This window comes from Empidonax traillii, unplaced genomic scaffold, assembly GCF_003031625.1.
Source record: "Empidonax traillii isolate 1590-97213 ecotype Southwest subspecies unplaced genomic scaffold, ASM303162v1 scaffold15:size5535645, whole genome shotgun sequence".
NCBI lineage: Eukaryota > Metazoa > Chordata > Aves > Passeriformes > Tyrannidae > Empidonax > Empidonax traillii.
The window spans coordinates 808,207-832,036 of NW_020955208.1; the positions used below are offsets into that span (position 1 = coordinate 808,207).

General features: G+C 41.8%; 1 protein-coding gene across 1 annotated transcript in view; it reads right to left on the bottom strand.

The window, feature by feature from the left end:
- The window catches only part of EIF2B3 (eukaryotic translation initiation factor 2B subunit gamma), a 96,634-nt gene that overhangs the window by 19,613 nt on the left and 53,191 nt on the right, over window positions 1-23,830 (bottom strand). The window contains exons 6-9 of the mRNA XM_027892989.1: window positions 11,870-12,000; window positions 11,035-11,228; window positions 6,759-6,836; window positions 5,933-6,081 (exon numbers count right to left, since the gene is read on the bottom strand). Coding sequence (XP_027748790.1) covers window positions 5,933-6,081; window positions 6,759-6,836; window positions 11,035-11,228; window positions 11,870-12,000 — 552 coding nt within the window. The remainder of the gene's footprint in view (window positions 1-5,932; window positions 6,082-6,758; window positions 6,837-11,034; window positions 11,229-11,869; window positions 12,001-23,830) is intronic.

Below are 23,830 nucleotides of genomic sequence, written 5' to 3' on the forward strand. Positions count from 1 at the left end.
CAGCAGTTCTTTCTGGGTAGTGTGTTTTTACGTGGTTCCAACAACATGCTGTAAGCTTTACAAACAAAGAGTCAGGTGATTGTTCAGCGGCTCCTTCTCCTACACACAATAACCTCAGTCACATCTGCAGTCCAAGTTCCTGAACTGACAGCCCACTACATCAGGCTATTCAGCAAAGGTCTGCTGCAAACTCCTTTCTGGAAGGAATCCTCTCCTTCTTCCCCTGCTATTACCCGTTTGGGATGCAGTTTGAGGAGTTTAGTGGTGAGGAATCTTTTGAGACATCGTATCAACATATATCCACATGATGGACACCAGGACAAAGACGCCACTGTATAATTGAAGGGGGAACCTTGCAGAACTCCAGCCAGGGAACTGCTGAATATCAAAAATGTAAATACCAGAGGAAGGAATATCTGCCCGTCAGAGCTCGCGATTCTACATCCCACAAATTATACCTGTGCTAGCAAGCCCCTGTGCCACACACAGCATCTTTGACCACAGACCACTGTAAACCGCTCAGGAACAGAGATGTGTCTCTATACAGTACAAATGCAAATAAGGAGACTAAAAGGAACATTGGAACAGCTTCCTGAGTTGGTCAGTAGACCTCAAATTGTTCTGATTTTCAAATGAAGACCACCATCTTCTGAGTCAACAGCTGCTGAGTTCAACTCAGGAGGTACTGCCTAAAATTCTCTGGCCTGTGCCAGGCATCTGACTAGACATTTTGTTTATCTTTTCCATCATCCAAACCCAATCACTGCCAGCAAGCATTTTTTTCTGATAAAATTATAGGCGAGCCAGATTTAACTTCCTTGGTTACTCTGTGAAGATCTGGTATTTCCTAGCTGTGGAGGTAAAATCTTGATGCCAATCTTGTGCCATTTATCCTTTCTGATAATCAGACCAGCCTATTTATCATTTCCATAAAAACATAATTCGAAGCAGAATGCTCTCCTGTATTTCCTCGAGAAAAGCAAAGCAGCAAAATACTCCATTTCAGACACTAAATCTAGCACAGAGTCCCTGGGGTACCAACTACCAGCATGTCAACAAGACCATTTCAAAGCATGGCTTACTATGGAGTTGATATTTATCTGAGCTTTTCAGGCTTGCTTCCTCAACTAACCTCTAAGTAGTTCCAAGGACTGTGGGTTTTTCCCTACTGTAGTCCCATCCTCCTCCTTTTTGTGTTCATTTTCCATGACCAAGGAAGAAGGATATACTGTGCACATAACAAAACGGCCAAGCTCCTTCCAGTAAGTGTATACAATGGGATAGTTTTACTAACAAACAAGAGATTTCGAAATATTTATCTGCAGGGATGGAATAAAGGATTCAACATGTTTTTCCTGTTAATAATATTTGTAATGCTCAGAGCACTTCGGCATAAGGTCCTGTATGACCAGAGCAATTAGATGTTCTTGCTGCCAGAAGTTAGCAAACCAAGTAAAACAACAAAAACTGGTAAAAATAAAGCCAATGTTTGATAAAAACCCCAACAAATCAACCACTAACTACCAAAACAAAAGGCAGAACAGGAACCTGAAATTAAATTAATCCATTCATATCTTGGTTTAATTTCAAAATAGTTAAGTGTGCCCAAATATACCAAATGAATCATAGAATATAGAATTACAGAATCATAGAGTTATAGAATCATAGAGTAGTTTGGGTTGCAGGTGACCTTTAAGGCCTAGGTAGTTCACACCCCCTTAAATGAGCAGGGACATCTTCAACTAGACCAGGCTGATCAGGCCCCACCAAGCCTGGCCTTGAGCACCTCCAGGAATGGGGCAACCACAACTTCTCTGGGCAACCTGTGCCAGGGCCTCACAACCCTCACAGTAAAGAACTTCTTCCTTAAATCTACTCTGAGTCTTTTAGTTTAAAACCATTATACTTTGTCCTATTGCAAAGGGTTGGGCTGAATAGTTTGTACCCATCGCTATTATAAGCCCCCTTTAAGTACTGAGGCCACAATGAGGTCTCCCCAGAGCCTTCTCTTCTCCAGGCTGACCAACCCCAACTCTCTCAAGGCTGTCTTCACAGGAGAGATGCTCCGGCCTTCTGATCAGGCCTCAAGCGTGTTGAGGTCCATTCAACTTGAGAAGTGTGGGAAGAGAGACTGCCAGTGAAGAATAAGGCAAAAAAGGGGCTGAGTACCTCAGCCTTCTCCTTGTCTGCTGTGACCAGTTTGCCAGTCTTGCTTATCAGGGGGGCATATCTACATCACTTTTCATTTGCAAATGGCAACCAGCTTCAGTCAGTCTGTGGGTGTTACGCATTGCCCCTTTGCAATTGAGATGCAATGAAGGGACTCCAGCACAAAAGATGCCTCAATCCAGGGATCCTGTTGTGCTGCTCCACCTCTGATGCAAACAGAACAAACAGAAGGGCCGTCCCAAGCCACTGCAGAGACTAAGGACACACACAGCTACTGCAGGAGCATTCAGATGGACAAAGTTTTCAAGTGACCTATAATTTCAGCTTGATTAGTAGATTTTCTTCAACTATGCAACTCAGTGCAGTCATTTGTCACTGAGCTCTGGGGAGCCATCCAGAGGGAAACAAGAACCGTTTCCCTGCTGCAGCCTGTCACCTGGGATGTCAGCATCTCTCAGCACTTGTGCTGTTGTATAAATTACATCCCTCCCAGCTTGGTCAAGTATGTCCATCATTCAGCACATATGTAATCTTCACTATTTTATTGTCTCATTGATGGAAGAATTAGCTGCACAGTGGGAAACACATTAAGAAAGGACTACCAATTATTTTGCCCTGTTACTAACTTCTTTAATCCCCTGTAATCTCTTCTAAGAGGGGGATTCATATCTACTCAAATCACTTCACAGGAGACATATATAACGTAACAGAAGCCCTACACACCCAGGGAAAACAAAAAACCCTGCTACTGATCCTCCAGAGTATCAAATGCACCAGTCATTGCTGGTGAAAAGATCATAATTTGCAAACACTGTGCAATGGCACTGTCCAAGCTAACTTCAGTTCCTTGACCCAGTCAGTTGGGAAGGTCATCACCACCTATTCCATAACCCCTGTTCCTCTGGTAATGAGCCAACCACAGCCTAACAATAGGAATCTGATTTTTCTAAGCACCTTGTGATGTTCCCACCTGCACAGCAAGATTCTATTTATCCATTTCAGAAGCTGGTATCAAATGTGGTGAGGTTATTCAAAACCTTTGATACCTTTTGGAGGTATAATGTGTGCATCTTGAAGCTGCAGGAACTATGGCACAGGATCCCCAAATAACATAACAGGAAAATTACCAAGAGATAAACATTCTACATCTCTGGGTTTTTTGGGGGGTGGGGGGGGCAGGTTGGGAGGTTGTTGCTGATCGCTTTTTCAGCTGAGATGGGAAGAAAAAAAGATTCAACCCAGAGAAGTTAGAGGTGATGTAAGTGGCAAGGGAAATACCAAGGCAGTGCCACCTCGCTCTTAACAACTGAACTTAGAATGCAGAGCAATTTTTGCATTTGGTTGTTCCCAGTATCTCAACTTTCAGAAAAGATTTACCAGATCTTTCTTTCTTCTCTGAGTTATCTAAACATCTTTGTCTTTTCCATAATATGTGCAATGAACACTGCTGGGAATGGCCTTCAGTTACCACTCACATTTGACTCAGGCACTAATACAGTAGCCCATTAGTGTGGTTGAGCTGCTCAGTCAGCACTAAAATGTATATTCTTTAAATTACACAGTTTTTATCCACTTCTCAGTGCAATTCCAGAAGTTACTAATATACAGTATCTTAGATGGTAAAACTGGCTGACTTGTAGGACATTTGCTGCGTAACAAAAAAAAAAAATTAATTAGATCTGTCAAGGCACTTCTTTATGCTCATTTTGACCCATATCAGCCAACACATACTGACTTTCCAATTAAAGATGATGATGTTTTCTGAAGTTGGTGATTAGATAAAGCCTGAGCTATTTTAAAGACAGTTGGGAGGAGAGGTGTTCATAAGGAATTGTCCACTGTGGGTAGTTTAAAGCCAAACCACATATAATTTATCCACCTGTTGCAAATGGATCCATCAACACGTGTGAGAATAATCAGCATTTTAACAAAAATCTATCAGACTTAACCAAAGTAATGAAAGAGTCAAAATACATAGAAAAAAATACAGACAAATCCTTCACTACAAGGAAGGCTTCCTTCTCAGCAGCTAGAATATTTCTGTTTCTCACCACCTGTGTATTCATGACTTCTTGTTCCTCTAATCTTAAGACTTACCATGATGCTCTAAGGAATGCTTTATCAGCTCTTAAAGCTGTGTAGCTCTACACAATATTGATTACAGTATGCTTTGAAATAAAGATCCAGGGTCTATAGTCTTAATTCTGGCTGTGGAGGAATAATTACAAATTAGACTCCAAGCAGAGTGCAGTAACCATAGGGCAGCTAAAGGGAGTAAACCCCTGGGACTGTGAGGTTTTTCGCTCTTTGGTGGCTACACTGTTTTCACTGAAAGTGACTGGGGATGACATTGTTTTCTAGAAATTCACAAAACTGCTACCCCAAAAGTCGGTTTATCCCTCTTAAAAAAATAATACATCACCAACTTTACGATGCTTGTGGAATTTTGTGAAATGCTTAACATAATGACTCTGGGCTCGATTTAAGATTTAGAATACTACTATATACCAAGGCAGACAAACACAAGGTGATTTGGGACTCTTCATAAAAATAGCACTATTTATACACCCAGCTGCCTCTGTGGTAAAGCTGCTGACCTCATATGCAAAACCAGACCATTATGAATGTGGCATCAATTCATTAATCAAAGTGACAGAGCGTCTTATGATCAAATGAGAGAGGTTCCTCTACTTTTTATGACAGCAGTGCTTGTGATACAGCTATACTGGATCCATCTGTGATTGAACTGGAAACCAGCTATTTTCTGTACTCAATGGAATTCTGATTTATGATGTGCTTGAAATTACTGTGGATTTCTATTAAAGACAAACACTTTGTGGTAAGGTCCCATACTTACCTGTAATTTAGTTATGTAACAGTAGTATCCTCCATAGACCCCACATCCTCTGGGGTTTTATGTTTTTCAGATATGCAACTTTCAGAGCCAACTTGGAATCTTTTTAAGAGCTTGGCCTTTTTCCTGAGGCCCTAAGAAAACCTCAAGCCATGAAGGAGCAGGGAATTTATACAGGTCTGCACAGACTCAATCAGCAGTTTCCTTTCCACTGACATCCACAGGAAGCCAGCACGTATGGAAAGATGGGGGCATGCAGACATCAACAATTACAGATAGGCCACTTTTCCCACATTTGGAAATGTACAGCTCAAGGCTCACTATTTACTCAGTGTCTTTAGTGCATGAGAAACCGCTGCTAGCTGGCAGATTTCCTCTTTGAGAAGTTTATTCATTTATTCTATTACTCAGCATAGGCAACAGTAAAGTAAAGCTGCAGGACAACAGAAAAGGGCCAAAGAAAATGACATTTTAGGTGAAGCTGTAATGCTCTAAGGAGAGAAGAACGTTTCTACTTGCTAAGTTGCCACACTAAAATACGTTTTGTGCCTCTATTTTAGGTTTACTCATAGACCCAGCCACTGAAATAAGGCGTGGAAGAATGGCACACAAGCTCATACAGACTCATACATCCACTTGACTTACCTACACATTCTGAAGATGACAGGATCTACTGCAAAAAGAAGAAATTTATGTTCCAAGACTGCAGTCCTCTCATTAATTCATTTCACTTTTGCACTACTTGACTGCTTATAGAGACTTATTTTTGACTCAGTCTTTAGAAACATACCCTCTGGTATCATCTCTTCTGGCTGAGAATTCTTTACAGGACAAAAAATACTGACTCAGGACCTATCCAGAAAAAGAAACTGCAAATTTAGGGAACCAAGGTACAAAAAGGCAACGTACCCTTCCTCAATTGTAACAGAATTCATGATGATGCAGTTTGTTATCTTAACTTTGTCTTTTATGGTACACATGCTGCCGATGATGGAGTGTTTAATGGATGTCTTCTCCCCGATTTGTGTGGATGACCCAACGATACTGTCTGATCCAACCTAGGGAAGAAAACAACAGAAACTAGCAAGGGTACAACGAGTTCTCCAATATGTGTTCTCCATACACCTCGTCTAAACAGTGTGTCTCAAGCACTCGTCAACAAAGTTTACCATGCTCCACCGTGAGGGATCCTTGGCAGAGGAAAGACCTAGAAATTTGGGCAGCTGGACATTATTCTCAAGGTCCATCAGCTTGGTCAAACTCCATTAGCAGGTCTGGCTCTGTAGGTCTCATTCAGTAAGGTAAGAACAGTCCTGTTGGTACTCACTGGTTTCACTGAGGTTTGCCCAGTGAGACCTATCAAAGGGAGGCCTGAAGGTGGTATTCAACCAAAATGCTTTGGCGAGAAACAAAGCTAAAATAGTGACCCCTTCTGGGTTTGGTGTCCTTTGGGAGGCAAACTGCTCAACTACCAGGAACTGCCATTAAGGAATAAGAGACTCCAGTGGGGTCTTGGGAGTTGGATAGAATTTATACCAAAAGACAGAGACTGAACGGCAGGAACCCATGGGTGAGTCTACAGGAGATTCTGGGCTGTATCACCTGAACTGCCATTCCATACTTCAGAACTCAGCTTCACTTCCAACGATGGAACTGAATTTTAGCAAGGAGTTCTTGAAGCAAAGTGTGTGCAGACCGTATTGAAAGAGCAGAGGTGGAAAAAGGGAACACTTACCATGCCTCTGTCAGTGATCTGTGCAGACCCATGAACCAGTGGCTCTTCCAGACCCAGATTAAGCAATAGCTTGGGAACCTGGATGGAAAAACCCACATCACAAGTTAACATGACAGTTCTGTACCCACACAATACATAAAACAGCTCAAAGATGGTTTTGGCTTCTATTGCACTACTGCATCTGTCACAAACATTTTAATCTACAGGAAAAAGTGGGTTAGTGCATTTTAAATGTCCCCCAGGTAAGTGTGATTTATTATCTTCCACTTTTGTAAAGGAGGCAGGTACACACCGCCACTGCAGTGCACTGCATGTCTCCTCTCAGCTCAGCTTCCCACCTGTGGAGAAGCAGTGGATCATCAGCAGGTTGGCTCCAGCTGAACACAGTGACATCCTGAATGTTACTACAATATCCGGCATCTGCCACCGCAAATGCTGCTCAGTGTGTTTTACGCTGTTCAGTGAAGCGAGGGAGGGAAGCAAGTAATACCCAACATAAATCAGTAAACTGGCTTAAAAAGATGACTATGATCAGCCCACTCCACAAGGCAGCACACTGAGGAACGGGCAATAAAATCGTATTTCAGATGTTTAAGCAGAAAGAGACTGAAGTTGATCAAGTGGCTATTCCAGATGGTAGAAAGTTGCACAAGAAAAGGCTCTTGACAGGGAGAAGGCAGGTGTTAGATAAGCAGGCAAAGTAGCGATGGTAATAGAGAGAGACACAGCCCGTGAGGTAGCCAAGAACAAATCCACGGAGAGCAATTCTGAACTGGCTCCTGAAAAGAAAGAGGAGCCAGCGTTGCAGGAGGATGGGATATCACTCCATCATTATTCTGCCTTTTGTGGGTAAAAGAGCAGCCTGAGGCGTTCTGCATCTCCTGGCGTCAGGCTGGGGCCAAGGTCACACACCACAGAAGAGGTGATGACAGCTCGGATGGGGATTTCAGGGGAGGTGGGAGCCTTGCAGCGATGCAGACACGGTGCTGCAGTTACTGGCAGGGGTGATGCAATGCATGATGTGTCTCGGTAGGACAGAGATGGCAGGCAAAGAAACCCAGAGGACTCAGAAGGTGGCAAAGTGATGCGTGAGGGCTAAGAGGTCTGTGTGCCAAGCGAACTGAACTCCTGAGAGAGAGGCAGTGTGTGCTGGGCTGCTGTGGAGCTCCCCACATGTTGTTTGGTCAGCCAGGATGTGTGCACGGACTGTCCATCGGGGAGGTCAACTGGAGTCTCACCACAGTGATGGTGCAACTGGGTTTGCCTGAAGGGAGCGAGCAGCACTCATTAAGTCTCTCTTTTCTCTACCCAGGCACCTATTTTTACAAAACTCTTAGAAATGTTTATCTTTGAGATCTTTATTGCTCTGTTGAATTTGGCTGAATGTTGCCAGCAATTTCCAAAGTTGCTATGAAGGAACTGCCACACAGTACAGTTGTGTAAAATGACCTCCTTAGAAAGCTGGGATAACAAGGGCTGATGGCTAGGGAGTGAACCTCAAGAAGCAAATCCTACAGATCTGAAGAAGATGGGATTAGATCAGAAAATAGATCTCAAGGTCTCAAAGGAGATGATACTTGCAGGAAATTATTCGGATATTCATAATATGACCAGCCTGTTTCCCTTCCAGCATTCAAGGATGGATAAATAGTGTTGGTTTTCACATGGTAAGAATTTTCACAATTGATGCTTCAGTCAGGTGAGTCAGGCGAGCTCAGATGAACTCACACATCTGAGCTATCATTTCTATTTGCCCGTTGTACCCAGCAGACGCTTTCACATCTGTAGCTCTTTACATCTTCAAGTTGGTCTTTCCCACTGGATTTGTGTTTTGTTTATTTTTAAAAAAAAATAAGAGTAGATTAGATCCTTCAGTCCAAGGTGCAGGCACTACAGAAAACCACTAGCTTACCAGAACACCACAGACTAGGCCAATCCATCCAGATGATGCTGGCTGGGTGAAGGGACATTGTCCTCACCTGACACATAGATCCAAGCAAAGAACACACACCAAAGAATACCTACAGCACAGGCTGGAAAGATTCCTGCTATCCACTGCTGATCTGTGGGAAGGGAACAAAAAGAAGAAAGGCTCTTGCCCTCCTCAGTGGAAAGGTGGAGTGGTGAAATAAATAAAGGATTTTACTGGCCAGAGCAAAGCCCTTATTAGAATCAGTCAATGGTAGTGCAGCCTGAGGGGTAACCCAAGAAAGCTACCAGCTCAAGCATTTTACTCTGAAAAGGAAGGTTAGACAGGGGGCAGGAGTCAGAGGGAGTGCCTGGGTCAAGGCAAGGTTTAAGACGTGTTTGGATTTAATTCATCTTACAAAGAAACTATTTCCTGCTATTGAAGATAACTCCCTCCTGAACCCACCTGCCCACACACAGGCTGCAGGCATCCAGAAAACCAGCTGGAAGTGAAATGATGTGAGCAAACTGTTTCCTCACCAGAAGGGCAATGGGTTAGGATGCCATTCCTTCCCACAGCTACTGGACTGGACTGCTACTGCTCCATAAGCCTGTCCTTCTGGACCTCAAACTTATAGGTCCTGCCTTTGCAGCAGGGGAATCAGAATCTGGTCTGTGAAGACCAAGACAGGGGCAAACAAGACACCAAAAGTCTTCCTTAATGACCAACAAAACAGGTAAAAAAACCAGTTCAAATTAACTGTGTATCTTTTATGAGGATCAGCAAGACAAACAAAATGTGGTGGCACTGAAAAAAGGAACTCCTTTCTCACAACTCCTCATTAAGGTCCATTTTACGTTTTACCTCAACATAGTTTCCTTCGAAATTTTACCATCCTGAAAAAGTTAAAAATTCAAACAAAATCCTTTCCAATGTTGAAGGCCCCAAAGTGATTTAAAAACACTAATTCTTTGTACCACCCAGGAGCAAACATATTTCCTGAACTGACCAAAATATAGAATATTTAGGTTTAAAAAAAAAACACTAACCAAAACCAAAAAAAAAAAAAAAAAAAAAACCCAACACAAAAAAACCCACATGGAGTCTGACTGGCTTAAGTCAATAACTTTTTACTGAAGTGGCTGCTGCCAAATGTACACGCACACTTCCCCTAGCAAGCCGTGTTCACCTTTAACCCTTTGGGCACACTTGTTCCTGCTATTCCTGGGGAAAGTTTTCTCTTTCTGACAGCAATGCTGCCCCTCTTCCTCATGTCCCCAGCCACAAAGCAAATAATTTTATTTCTGTGTTCCTCTACAGGCACCTGGGAGAAAGAGCTCCAGTGTGTAAACTCACGCTGCCACGCTGCAATTCCGATTCGCATGAATTAATCCATTCACGTTATTTAAAAGAAATCGGCTCAATCTGAGAGCAAATGTAAAGTAGTGACCACTTCCAGGATTCCCAATACAACGTTATCGCCCTCCCAGCCCCACTTCCAGAAGTCCTGAGTCTTTCCTTACTGCACTCCTTATAGGTCTTTCAAAACTTAGAGGAACCTGTCCACTCTTGATAGCAATGAAGTTCATCACTGGCAGAGCAATGTGAGAACTTGTACATTGCATCAGCCAGTGTAGTAAAACCCCCCAAAAAGACCCAAATCTCCACCCTACAAACATATTAAGAGCTTTTACTGATCAGCTCATTAGCTAGTAGAGGATTTCTCTAATCCTCCCCTGTGATTTTTTTTTATTTTATGAATTCTCAGTAGTGTGAAAGTGAAAGCTGCAACAGATGCTACAACAGATCTACCTTTCACCTCTGTGTTTACCTGGAGCACCACTGTAGTGAAACCTGTTCATAGAATAATTATTTCATCATGGAAATCATTAGGCAATTTAAATGTAAGGGTAGTTTAAGTCTTCCTGCAAATTGCTAATAACCTTTGCCATTATCACAGATAAACATCTGCTAGGAAGAGTCCAGTCAGAACTGATCTTGCCTTTAGGACATGGAGGACACTGATTAGATAAGCTATCAAAGCTACTTCCATTCTCGTTTTCCACACTTCTTGGCTCTTTGGCTGCAGGTCTTGTTCCTCCCCCCCACCGAAAAAAACCCCACAGGATTGTGTGGGGTGAAGGTTTTCTTAGCTAAATCAAAGCTATGGAGTAAATTAGCGACAGAACTGTTTCCTGGCCTCACATCCCTATCCAGCAAGCAGTAGGGTGATGTACCTAGATAAGATGGCAGTGGTTCAATTCCCACATACTCCTCAGCTGTATCGCAGGGAGCCACTCCTGGAGGGTAAAAATGTGCCATAACCTACTGCTGTATTTCCAGGAGGCAGTTCTGTGTTTTCCTCACCTGTCTGTTTGCTTCAATATACAGCCCAAGAGTGTTCACTCGGAAGCACAGCCCCTCTTTCATGATGTGGACGTAGCAGCGCACTTTTCCTTCGTGGAGAGTTTCAGTCATATCTCCTCTGTGATCATTCCAACACGAGTTATCTGGAGCAGGTTTCAGCAAGCTATTATCTTCCTTTATGAAACTATAAATGTCTGGAGAACACACACATGGCACGAAGTTAAGACAGGGACTTAATGAAATACTTTCTGAAGAGGAACACCATTAAAACAGTGGTGGTGAAGGGAAATCTTTGCCTCACCTCATCTCAGTGGCTGGATACTTAGCAATCATTAACAGATTTTATCACATGAAGTGAGTAAGTGCTTATTTTTATTCCGCAGGTGTGAATCAAGGAACCAGGACAGATGCAATGTTTTGCCCAAGGTCACACAAGGAGACAGAGGAAATGCTAAAAATAAGTTCCAAGATCTGAGATCCTGTCCGGTTCCCAGTGCAGGGTGGTTCAGGCTTGGCCTGTTATCCTACGCAATTTTAGGAACTCCCCTCTAAAATTACATTTTCAAAACTGCATTTACATATCCAGTGTTCTGGAAGAAAAAATACAGAGCCCCTAGCTGATTTGCTTATGATTTACATCAAAATAAGGAAGGACAAAAATATTTATATAATGCATAATACTGTTTGAAAAAGTAATCTGCTAGAAACTTTACTATCATGAGAAAAAACTCCAAACGAGTGTTTCAGGCTAATTCTGTACTCCACTCAAAAACTTAGCTGTAGCATGTGGACTTTAAAACTTTCATATACCCACATCTTTGATACTTGTACTGACCTAGGGATGCTTGTTCTTTTTTCTTTTGGTCCTCTTCTTTGTTGTCTAGTCCTTGCTGCAGGGATGTGGGAGAAGAGAACTGTTTCCTAACCAGATGTGGAATCAGTTCACTCCGCAGAGATGTGATTGTCCTGGGGAAGGAGATGCACAGATGAGGTTCATGAAAGCTAAAACTTACATGCCTTCATTTTCTCTGCATAGCATTTATCAGATATTCTGTACATTTTTCATGAGGATAAATCAAAATGCCAGGTATTGCAAGACACTAAGGCAATGTCCACTAGTCATCTGCTTCCTTGATGCATTACAATATAAAGAAAGATTGGAAATAAGGAAAAAACTTCATCTTTAGAACAAATTCCCCTATATTTTAATGTAGCATCACACTGCAATTCATACTTGTGTGCAGGTGGAATGCAGAAAGTACCAACATTATAATGACAACAACTGAAATCCTCTTTATGTGGCTTAAAAAATGGCATCAATTGACATAAAAAGAGAGAATAAAGAGTGTATAGAGGAAAAACTAAAGCAGCTCCTTTTCTTTGTGATAAAAACATGGAAATGCTCAAGGATATATGAAATATCAGATCCTTAAATTTATGATGCATACATTAATGATATTCTTGCTCATATGGAACTTTCAGAACATTTTAAGGACTAAGTCCTTTAAACCAAGAGAAATCAGCACATTTTAACTAGTTTAGGTCCTAAGACTTCGCTGCTCTTTCTTTAGGTGCTCTGATGCAAAATACATCAGTGAACAGAAAGCTTCCAAAGGCTTCAGCTGGCAATGCACCCATCTCTTCCCTGCCTACAGATTTCAACTTTTATTATATCCATTCTGACACCCCAATACCACAAGGCAGAGAAAACACAAGGGGTTTTAGCCCAAGCCACATATGCCTTAAACAAGGACCCTGATCACTACATTATCTTTACTCTTGCATTCATTTATACATTGCAATGAATCAAGAAAAAACTCTCCTAAATGACAAATATCAACGTAGACAGTCTATTGTACAATGGGATTATAACCCTGTTAATTCAATTTTGACTACGAGAAGATAATTTTATTTTTCAATAAAGTATTTGGGAAAAAAACCAAGTCAACAGTTTTTACGGTTGGAGCGCAGTCTTAAAAGAGCTTTATTGTTGTTGTTTCATTATTTTAACAATCTCCATTTAGTTACTGAATTGTGGATTATTTAAAGTAGTACTTGGGAAAATCATGCGGAAAATGAACTCCAACTTGGCACGTGTAAGAGGAAGTGCTAAACTTCAGAGGAAGGACTGGGAGAACTAACACATCGAGCTTGGCTAGAGGAACTCAACAAACAATAACCCACAAAGAAAGAGGAGTTATTTAGAATGGAAGACAGCAAAACTAGGAACTAACTAACAGGTTAAATTACACAAGGAAAGTACTAGAACGAGCATCGTGAAAATTATTTTGGTTGGCAAAATCTCCAGCGAAGGGGGGACCTTACACAGTTCAAACTTTTAGAAACATCCAGTTCAAAAACCACCCAGGCTCTTGTTCAGGTCAACAACAGCAAAGCAAACCTAAGGACCAAAGCAGTGTTTCCAGCCTCTAACTCTGAAGGGAAGGTTCGGATGTGATTGCCAGCTCAGCCCTGTGAACAAATACAGGGTGTTCCTTTTTCCTGACAAACTCTTCCTTCAGCCCTCAACGGCAGGTTGTGCCACATCCTCCGTCCTGCAGCGGGACGATCCAGCCCACTCTGGGCTCTGAAATTCGGCTTTTGTTCTTTATTACAGGCAAGGAAAAGTTCCGAGCCTTCGGCCTCTCCTCCTTCTCGAAAAATAAGATTATAATCACCTTCGGATAGCTGCATTTCAGGAACTAACGAAGCAAAACACTTCGTTCTTTAATCACCGAGTTTCTCCCCGCTAACCACTTACAGGCGCGCTCTGCCCCGGCCGCCCCGGCCCCGCGCTCCCACACACACGTGTGGCTGTGCAGATGGGCAGTTTACTAGCTCACAGTGTTTGCCTGCAGCTGTGCCATTCAGCAATGATTTCCTGCTTGGGTTTTATACTTCATCCAAAACCGACAATCCTCTGTTTCCCTCAGAGGCTGGCTATGGCATTTATAAGATATATTACCTATAAAATAGCCAAGTATTTGGCAGTCTTAAATAGTCTGATGCAGAGGACAACACAACACGGTAGGAAATGAAAGCAGTGGAAAGGGGGAAAGACAAAGTTTTTGCCTGGTTTTTGAAGGTTTAATCTTTCTTGGCCAAACTCCTGAAGCTTTCCTGCAATTCTCTGAAGTGCTAGCCACATTCCTTTGCCAAAGGTGGAGCAAATCTCCAGGTCATCCATAAGATGTGGCTCAGAAACACACCCTTCTTACTGGAAAAGGAAAAACAGGAAGGTTCGCCTTTGCTTGCTGTTTAAGCAATTTATATGCAACATTAAAGGAATTTGCCTTTGGAAAATATTAAAAATACACAGTAAGGCCCTCTGTGAGAAAAATTGGGGAATTTTTCGTAACAGATCTTGCAAATGTAGATATATGAAGTGATAGAGTGAGACTATTATCTGACTGTCAACAGTGGGGGAAACCAAACATCTGGCTGTGACTAGGAAAGAAATTTAAATCAAAGGAGGCACAGGACTGAAGACCCTTCATCAGAAAAGAGAAAAAATTTAGCAGAGTTTGGAAGAACCAACTGTAATCTAGATACAGGAGACGACAAACCAAAAAGGTTTCTGGTCTGGTGTGCTAAAAATTCTTACAATCAAATCCTGAACTTCACATACCTATATTAAGAAGAAATAAGCCTAAGAGTGCATAGGCTGAAGAAAGCACCTTTTGTTATTCTCTTCAGGTTTTAAAATTTGCATCCCCCGTTTTCTAAAGCTTGTTGTTTTCTTTAGCACCAAGATGTGGAAATGAAATACCCACTGCGATCAACATAAGGAAAAATCTTGTATAACCAGGAGAAAGAAAGTAGAAGGGTGGGTGGAAGGAGAGGAGGGCACACAAAATTTTGGCAGAAATCCAATTCTAAGCCAACTTGGAGTAAGCATGCTCTTGACACCTCACCGCAAAATCCAGACGGTAGAGAGCATAAACATGAACCTGCCTTTGAGAAACATCTGCCAAAATAAATATGTTTTCATAAAATCTAGCCCAAGCAACAAGCCCTTTTCCGTGATCTTTCATTCTCTAAACCCTGATTTTAGAAGTCCTGTTTTCACCTCAACAAAAAGTCGCGGGTTTTCAGTCAAACCACCAAAGATGGAGAGTGGCTTTAAATGGTTGCTGGTAAATAAAAGGGAGGGACACGCATTTTATGTGGCTTCTGCTTCCTGAGAACAAGAGGAGATGGCATCAATTTTGAAAGGGGTTGATACTGATCCCATTTTAAGCATGTAAAAAGAAGTATCTCTGGGGTGGAATCTGCCATTCACCCAGCAGGTCACAGACAGGGGGTGTTGGCATAACTGGGGGAAACAAAGACAACTGGGCAGTTGAAATTCATGGTGCAAGCGCAAGAAAAAGCTGGGAGTTCAAGAGAAGATTTTTTTAAAAGCAAAAGAACCTTCTGGAAAAGTCTATATTAAATGTACCCAAGAGCTCAGAGCACACATCAGTCACTTGCAGTCAGCTATGAAGACTGTAGACTCGGACCCAGGCATTACAAACCTAGAATATTCAAGGTTGATTTTATTTAAACCTAAAACAGTAAGGTACAAAAATGGATACTTGGACAGACAACTATAATTTTACCAAGTACTGTTATTAACAGAGAGACATAGCTAAACCTTTAGAATCTCTTTACCCCTGGTCTCCGTGCACTGCTATGTATTCCCAGTGTTTCTGGGATTTTTACATCTCAGCAAAGGCAGAGATAAGGTTCATGCTAAATTAAAAAGTTTTACTTGTGAAGAGCATTAAGTGAAAACACCCTAAATCTTTAAGTTTCATATTTAAACACAGCTATGCCGAGGCTCTCAGTGACTTTTAACCATAAATAAACTCACAACAGTCTGCGATATGGCAGAATTAGGTTTGTATCTATGTATATTATATTATATTACATTACATTATGGCCCACAGAGGGCCAACTTTTACTTGTTGCTGAAATGCAACTGCCTTTGGGATGAAGGGAAGCTTATTGAAACTTCAGCAAGAAATGAAGAACAATGTAGCCAACTGAAACTCAAGAAGAGTTTTGGGGGAAAAAACCTGATGTTGACCACTTAAAAAAAGAAAAAAAAGTATTTCACAATTATGCTTCAATGGGCTGTGATTTCTGCTCTTAGACATATGTATTACTGGAGACTCTGTCTGTCATATGACATAGAAAATAATGGTTCTGACCAAACCTGGTAAAGAAAAAACTCTTGTAAAGTATTATATAATAATAGAAGAGTCTATTTAAGTCTAAGTTTGGGTGAGCTTGCACAAATCTAGGTACCAGTAAATGCTGTTTGGCTTGACCCACAGCAGGAAAGGGAGCATCCACAGCTTTTACTTCCTGCAGCTAGTTCTCACCAGCTTTGGACACCCTGAACACAAGTGTCAGTTCCATTTACCGGCTGTCATTCATTTTCATTTTCCATGTTTAATGTTAAACACCATAAAATAGTATTAATGAGTATTAGCATTTTAATATCCTCCCTGTTTTATTAATCTGTGATGAAGCATGAAATCTAGCACTGCTGCCAGCACCCACCTGTGAAATCTGCTGTTACCCTCCGTGGGGAGTTGCAGGGGGCCTCCCTCGCTGCCATCGTTAGCACAACCAGCTACACCTACAGGTGCAGAGTGTGTTTGTGATTCCACACCACAAACAAGCAGATCATTAGCCCTTTTATATCTTCTTATGCCTTTTTTTTAAAATGTTTTAACAGGCAAACGTTAGCTCTTGTACAACTATGCAAGCACACGCTGGGTTGGGTTCTGATCTGAGCTCCATGGCCTTCCACAGAGATTCTTCAGATCACATCAAAAGGAGAACATGAGGCTGGTGCTCATAATTAATGTTAGAAATGTATACATAAATACAACTAAACAAATCCTAAGGCAAATCACAGTTTTGGCCAGAAAGAAGTTGCATGTTTATGCAGAACAATAAAGATGTAAGAAAAAGGGAGGGAGGAATTAAAAAAAAAAAAAAAAAGAAAAAAAAAGAAGAGGGTGTGTAGGAAGAAAGAGAAAAGTTAATTCTGAACCCTGTAGGTACATAGTTCATGGTTCTCATCGCTTAAAGGATAAAGCCAAATAACATTTAAAAATTCCATGTAAGCTGGGAGCTCTCTTGTTGAATCTCAACGTTATTTTCTCCTGATCCTTTGATGGAGATTAAAAATTTCCATGTGAATACAAAGAAAGAAACAACAGTTACTCTGAGATTTTTTTTTCCCCCAGCATTTAATGCTCCAAACTAGAGCAGCCAGCCACCATTCCCATCTCCTCCCCCCTCCTTAAAGAAAAAAAAAAGTCAACTCACTTTGAAGAAAAGACAAAACAGGGTCAGGGCAAGGGGGATTAGGGAAATGATATTTATATCATGGACCAAATTAAAATGTCAATGCAAGAGGCAGGCAAACAGCCCTTGCCACATATATACACCAGGCATGTTTCCTCAAGGAAACAGGAAAGAGATTTGAAAAGAGTTAATGCAGTCCTGAGTTAATACCACCTGCCTCAGACTCAACACCACTTAAAAGACAGTGTTTGGGTCCATTTCCCACAACGCGGTTTTAACAAGCACAATGGAAAAAGCAATTACAGGCCTTTCCCCCTTCTTCTCACTGATTCACTACTAAAAATGCTGGAATTTCTGAGACATGCTAAGAATGTGGAGAAAGCACAGAAGGGCTACATACAAAAGGAGAAAAAAACCAAATGATAAATGTAAAGGGTGTGCCACATCCCTGCAGAAGGCTAATTCTGCCCTTATATCTTGCAATAATCCTTTTGCCTTTGTTTGGTGTATCCAAGACCAATTATAACACAGGAAAACTCCAAAGCAACCAAGCAAGCTAATAAACTGCCAGGCAGTTACTTGTGCCTAATTCAATAACCTGCAACACCCATCATACCATCAAACATCTGTTATATCTTGCTGTGTTCTATTTGTCCTGTTCTACTCTCAAAATTTCTATCACAAAAAGAGTAAAGATATTCACACCCCCCTCCCCCCCCAATTTCATAGTAATTAATTTTTTGTCAGTGTCTCCTTTTATTTTTGGAGATAAAAGCCTGCAGAGAAGACAAGGAAACTTTGAGAAATGCTCTACTAAAAGGTAATTCCACATGACTGCAGTTGCTCTTCATTTGTCTTCCCATACTATTTTCCAGCTACAACGTTCAAGTCTGACGGCACCATAGTCCCAACACTCATAAAGAGCGTGTGTGACTCATTCAAAAGCCATTACACAGCAAGCCAGTAAAACTGCACAGCTTTGCTTTGCAGGCTCAAAGTTTATGAATGACTTCCCAAAACTGCAGAATCACCACCAAATCCGGATGATGGAGGAAAAGCAGAAGACACGCAAGTGGCAGTCACAGACACGGCAACACGGAGAGGATCCAGATCAAAGTATGAAAGGGATGGTATGGATGCAAACCACATGAAAAGCTGTTCTCAAGTTCCACCAAGTCTGGATGCAGTTAAAGGAGCAGGGATCTAACTTCCACTTCTGCCAAAAAGCCCTTTGGGAAACAAGGCAGCTTTCTGAAAAATTGACCACAGAAATTAAGACTCCTCAATTACATACTCAAATCCTTTGAAAGCGTGCACACACTCAGCTCAGGTCATCTAAGTAACCTTAACTCTGCCCTCTTGCCAAACAGCCAGGAACACCCCACAGTTCCCAACCAACACAGCTTTTGCATGGGAATGCCAGCAAGTTTAGACGTTTTTAGAACTTCTCTCTGACCAAAAAGTCTCCGAGGCCGTCGCAGGCCACCCAGGGTGTTTGGCAGGTTGTGCACGCTGCTGAGGAATGGATCTCATTCATTCCCAGACAGCATCCCATTCTTCTAAAACAAGCGCACCTGCAACAAACGTGATTCCTTGCCAGAACTCATCTTTCCCCATTCTCTCCCACCTCCGCCTTTAGAGCCATCTGTGTCTGAGTTACCAACTTTTTTCTAAGTGCCTTAGAAATCAAGCTCCTTTTCTGAAAGAGGAACAGAGGCATTCTGACAACATGCCTAAACAAACACACGTATATGATGCATTCGTTGACGTGTATCCATAAACCAGTGAACTACGTAAACTTAAGGTGAGCAATTATATATTTAGATAAATTGAGAAACATTTCAGACTTCTCTGTGTAAGACATGTCAGAAAATACAGACATGGCTGCAGCTTCACATGGGCAGCCTCTTTCACCCAACTACACTGAGACTGCATTAAAGGCACTGTAGATGTCCACGTCACTTCGCTGTTTCTCCGTGCAGATACTGCATTTGGGGGTCTGCAATCAAATGGACCTGTTCTTGGTTTGATTTAACTTCTTCTGGGAGATAAACAGGAAGCTCTGGTGTGTAATTTAGTCCTGCCTCCACCTGTACAAGTACCATTTCTATACCCTTCTCCACAGCAATCATTCTACCTTAATAAATTTCTATCCTCTCCATTAATTACTAATTACTAACTCCACCTCTCCCTGCAGGACAACTCTCCTGTTTTTTACTGCGGCATTTGCAACATGATCCTCTGCCTGTGATAAGACTAAACTTTTTTTTTGTCTTTACTTTATCCCTACTTGAAGAACTTTAAGAGAAAGATTTTTGGCCAATGAATCCCATCTCCTCTTTTTCACAAGCCTGCTTTTATTAATAATGTTCTTTCCAGGTGGTATTAATCCATAAAAGTTTGGTGTAAAATGGTGTGTGGGCTATAGTCCATCTCTGCATCTTTGATTTGGGGAAATGTCCTGCCTTCTCCCCATTCAAGTCTTGAACTTCTTTAAAATCAGTAACTTAACTAGACAGCGCTCAGCATTTCCCACAGACTATTTAAAATGTTACACTCCCTTTTTTGTTTTTTTTTCTCTTAAAGAAATTTGCAGTTGCTCTTCTTTGATTCAAGACTGTTCTAAGATCAGCCCTTATCTTACACTCTAGCTACTTACCACATTCAAAATGGAACTCAGAATACCACTACTGACTGAATGATGGTTTACTGACTCAAAGAAGATAGTTCTTAGCTACTCCATTCATGCATGTGTGCCCATCATTGGTGGCATTTATTCTCCCTTCTAACTTCTATATGAAGTTAAAATACCATGATAATTCAATGTAACAATAAAGTCAGTAACAGTGTCACAGACATCTTTATTATTGTCCATGTTTCATTTGACTGGCTAAGGCACAATGAAATTTAACACTGAACCAACACCTAGAATAAAAAACCTATGAGATGTGGAACACCAGGAAAACAATTCTTGTTTTCTCTCTTTACCAAAAATTCAACCTGGCAGTAAAAGGGGAAGGCAAAATTCAACCTGGCAGCATTTCAGAAGGATGAGTCAGTGACTGAGGTGGCGTGGAAGAACAAACATTTAGAAGCAGAACAGAGAGGAGAAGAAAGGAAAATATTATCTTAAAAATTCTTGAAAATTGTGCATTCAGATGATCTGAATAGAAAATACAGGGACATAATATCTTCCACTGCAAGAGAAATTTCTGTGATATCACAGTATTGTATCCTCACAGGGAGATGTCCAGCAAGGTAAGACAGTAACTTCACCCTAAGTATTATCTTACATGAAAGTAGTGCTGTGTAGAGAAAATGTACTGCACCAATAAAAGAATGCATAGGGTGATACTGTCCAAGTGGTGATCATTAAAGGGGGAAAAAAAAGGAGGAAAAAAGGGCACAAAGATGGAACAAAGATTCATCATTTCTCCTTGGTTTCAAATCCACATCTTGTAAGAAGGCAAAAGTCAACTTGACTGAAGGCTACCCAAGGAAACCGAAACTGCATCAAACAGTGGAAAAAATAGTTAACAATTTTTATGTTTATTATCAGATCAGAACAAGCCCAGCTGAGGCCACCAAGAGGGCCAGGAGCACATGATGCAGGAGGAGAAGCAGGGGGAGCTGGGTTTGTTCAGTCCAGAGATGGGAAGGCTGCAGGGGAATCTGATTACAGTTTTCCACTACCACAAGTGAAGTGATACAGAAGACAGCCCACTTTTCCAAGAGGTGCACCGTAAAAGGGCAAGAGGCAACACATGCAAGCTGCAACAAGGGAAATTCCAGTTGGGACATAAGGAAAACAACTTTTCAGTGAGTGGTACAGTCCTGGGACAAGGCCCAGTCTTCATCCTCAGAGATTTTCAAAATTCAACTGCAAAAAAAACCAACCCTGAGCAACACAAAAGTTGGATTTACTTGAGCAGTAGGCTGGACTAGAGACTGCTTGCTGTACATCTCTCCCAATCTAAATATTTCTGTGATTCTATAACTGAATGACCTTTTTGATGCCCTCCCTAAATTCACTTTTTTAGGGAACCAAAGGGTTGTTATACGACGTTGTAAACCACAGTCGGAGGACAAAATTAACACATTTTAACATTTACTTCAGAAAAACATTTTTCATTAGGAGCAGCTTGCATGCACAGAATGCTGTGCTGCAACCAAGTGTGCTTCCACTATCTCAGGCACGTGGCTGCTACGGTGTACTGTGGTCCCACAGAAAGGTTTGCAGTTATTCAGGAAGTTGACCAGCTCCAGTTCAGCACATCCAAAGATATGCCTGCTCCCAGGCAGGTTGCTAGCAGGAGAAGGAATTGTATTTCTTACGGAAGGCATTTGCTGAAAACCATAACGTGTTTAAATCTAGTTAGGATCATTAGGGTTTTTTTCCCCCCTGAGGTTTCAGGAGTGAGCTTGATTGGTACCATGGAAAGATGATAAGAGTAATGACACCCTGGAGGAGGAGGACATCAACAAATTTCAAATCCTGGCATTTCTACTGGGGAGAAGGGAAAGCTCCAACAGCTGGATATGTTTGACAAGGAAAGGAAACGGGAAAGATGAATTGCCATTTCACATTCTAATAGACTAAATGCACTAAGAAGGAACTTGGGTTAGGTTAGTTGTTTCCCTTCCCCTCCTCCCCTTTTTCTTCTCCTTGTTTGGAAAGCCACAATCTATTTGCCCTGTCTTCACACAGTATACTTCCTGTAGGAGCTATTTGTTTATTTATCCGTTTTAATCACAAGGAAAGTATTCATTATAAAATCTCTCTTTACAGCAAAGGAGAAACCTTCCAGCCACACGGCTGACACATGTTAACTCGCAGGTATTCACAGAGCAGGTTCTGTTTTAAGCCATCTTTCAGGCAGCCACACAAAGACCACCAAAGCTGGGTGTTCAGCTCTGCCAGACCTCCCCCAGCCAGCAGCCCTTGCCAGGAAACACAGGTGACAGCCTGAATGATAAAAAGGCATTTAGAGGGGAAAAAGAAAAAATGCACTGGTTTAGTCTGGGCAGCACCTTAATATAAACCTGCAGGGGCCTTTGTGTACAGCATAGCACACAGCCATCCAAGCAGGAGCTCCAGAGCCAGTCACTCACACCTCCAGTTTCCAAAGATTTCACACTGCCCTGCCATTTATCGGGGAGAAGAAGGGTAGCTCCGCTGCAGCTCTTTTCAGGGCAACAGATCTCAGAACACAGCACTGAGACAGCAAACCTTCCTCTCCCCTTCTGGTGCTGGCCCAGCAAAGGCTTTCTGGACACAGCGGAGGGGAGCTGAGCAGAGCAGTGTGCTCTGGGATTGCAGCTGAAGCAGTTTGGAAAGGCAGAGCGCTATGACCTCACACAATTTGCTCTTATTTATTTCAGCAGTTCAAAAAAAAAAAAAAAAAAAAAAAAAAAAACAAAAAAAACCAAACCCCAGTGTTTAACTTTGTAAACAAATCATACTGACTGGCTATAAAGTTTACTGCAAATTTGCTCAGTTCAGAAAAGAGTTTCTCTACTGGCATATTCTGGCAGGCAGCTCTCCAGAGCTGGAAGAACTGTGGAAGAGCTGATTTGTTTTCTTAGCTACAGCTCAGCCTCTCACGGGGTGCACCCCAAGAGAAGGGCTCCCCGGGGAAAGTGGATTTCCCTGGGTGGCGAGCAAGATGTGAGCACTCAGCATTCCCAGGACAAGGCGCTGCAAATGCTTAGTCAGATCTTTTGAAGCGACCACAGTGCTGCTGTTTATTATTCTTGCCTTTCCAGTACCACACATCGTCCTGCTGGCCACAGGCAGAGCTGCCCTCTTCCCAGGTGACTGTACCAGGGAAACGGTGGCTTTTTCTACACCCAGCAGTTGAGAAGGACTTAGATTCAGGACAAAATGCTGATTTGCAAAACACATCACTAAACACAATAAAATGTTACTTTGCTTTTAGTAAGAAGGAGGGTGGGAAAAAGAAGAGGGAAGGACACCACAAAAGCACGTGAAATGTCCTAATGTATAAGAGCAAAAATGTGTGCTGTCAACTTAGTTTTAGATTTACCGACAAAGCCTCTTGAAATTAAGTCCAAAGATCTTCTTATGTCAGAAAGTGAATGTGCCACCCTGATGAGCAACAGAGAACCCAGAACATCAGAGCAAACACACAGTGGCACCTGCCTTCACCAACTCTGAGACAATCAGCGTTCAGGGGTGGTGCAACTGGGGTGCCTACAGATCCATTGCCCAGCATTTCCTATTGTAAGTTTCTGTCTTCATCTGTTTGTAAACTTTGCCAAAGTGTAACTGTTCTGGCTGAAATTACCTATGCCAGGTGTTTGCCTCAAGCTGATTACTTTTTGGATAGCTTCATCAAAAACGTCTCAGATATTTCCAAGAACAAAACTGTGGAAAAAATCCTTTGTTTTGACCACGTTAAAATATTTCATCTGCTCTGCTGAAAAGCTCTTGCACTTCTATGCTTGCAATTTGGCACAGAGTTGTCTT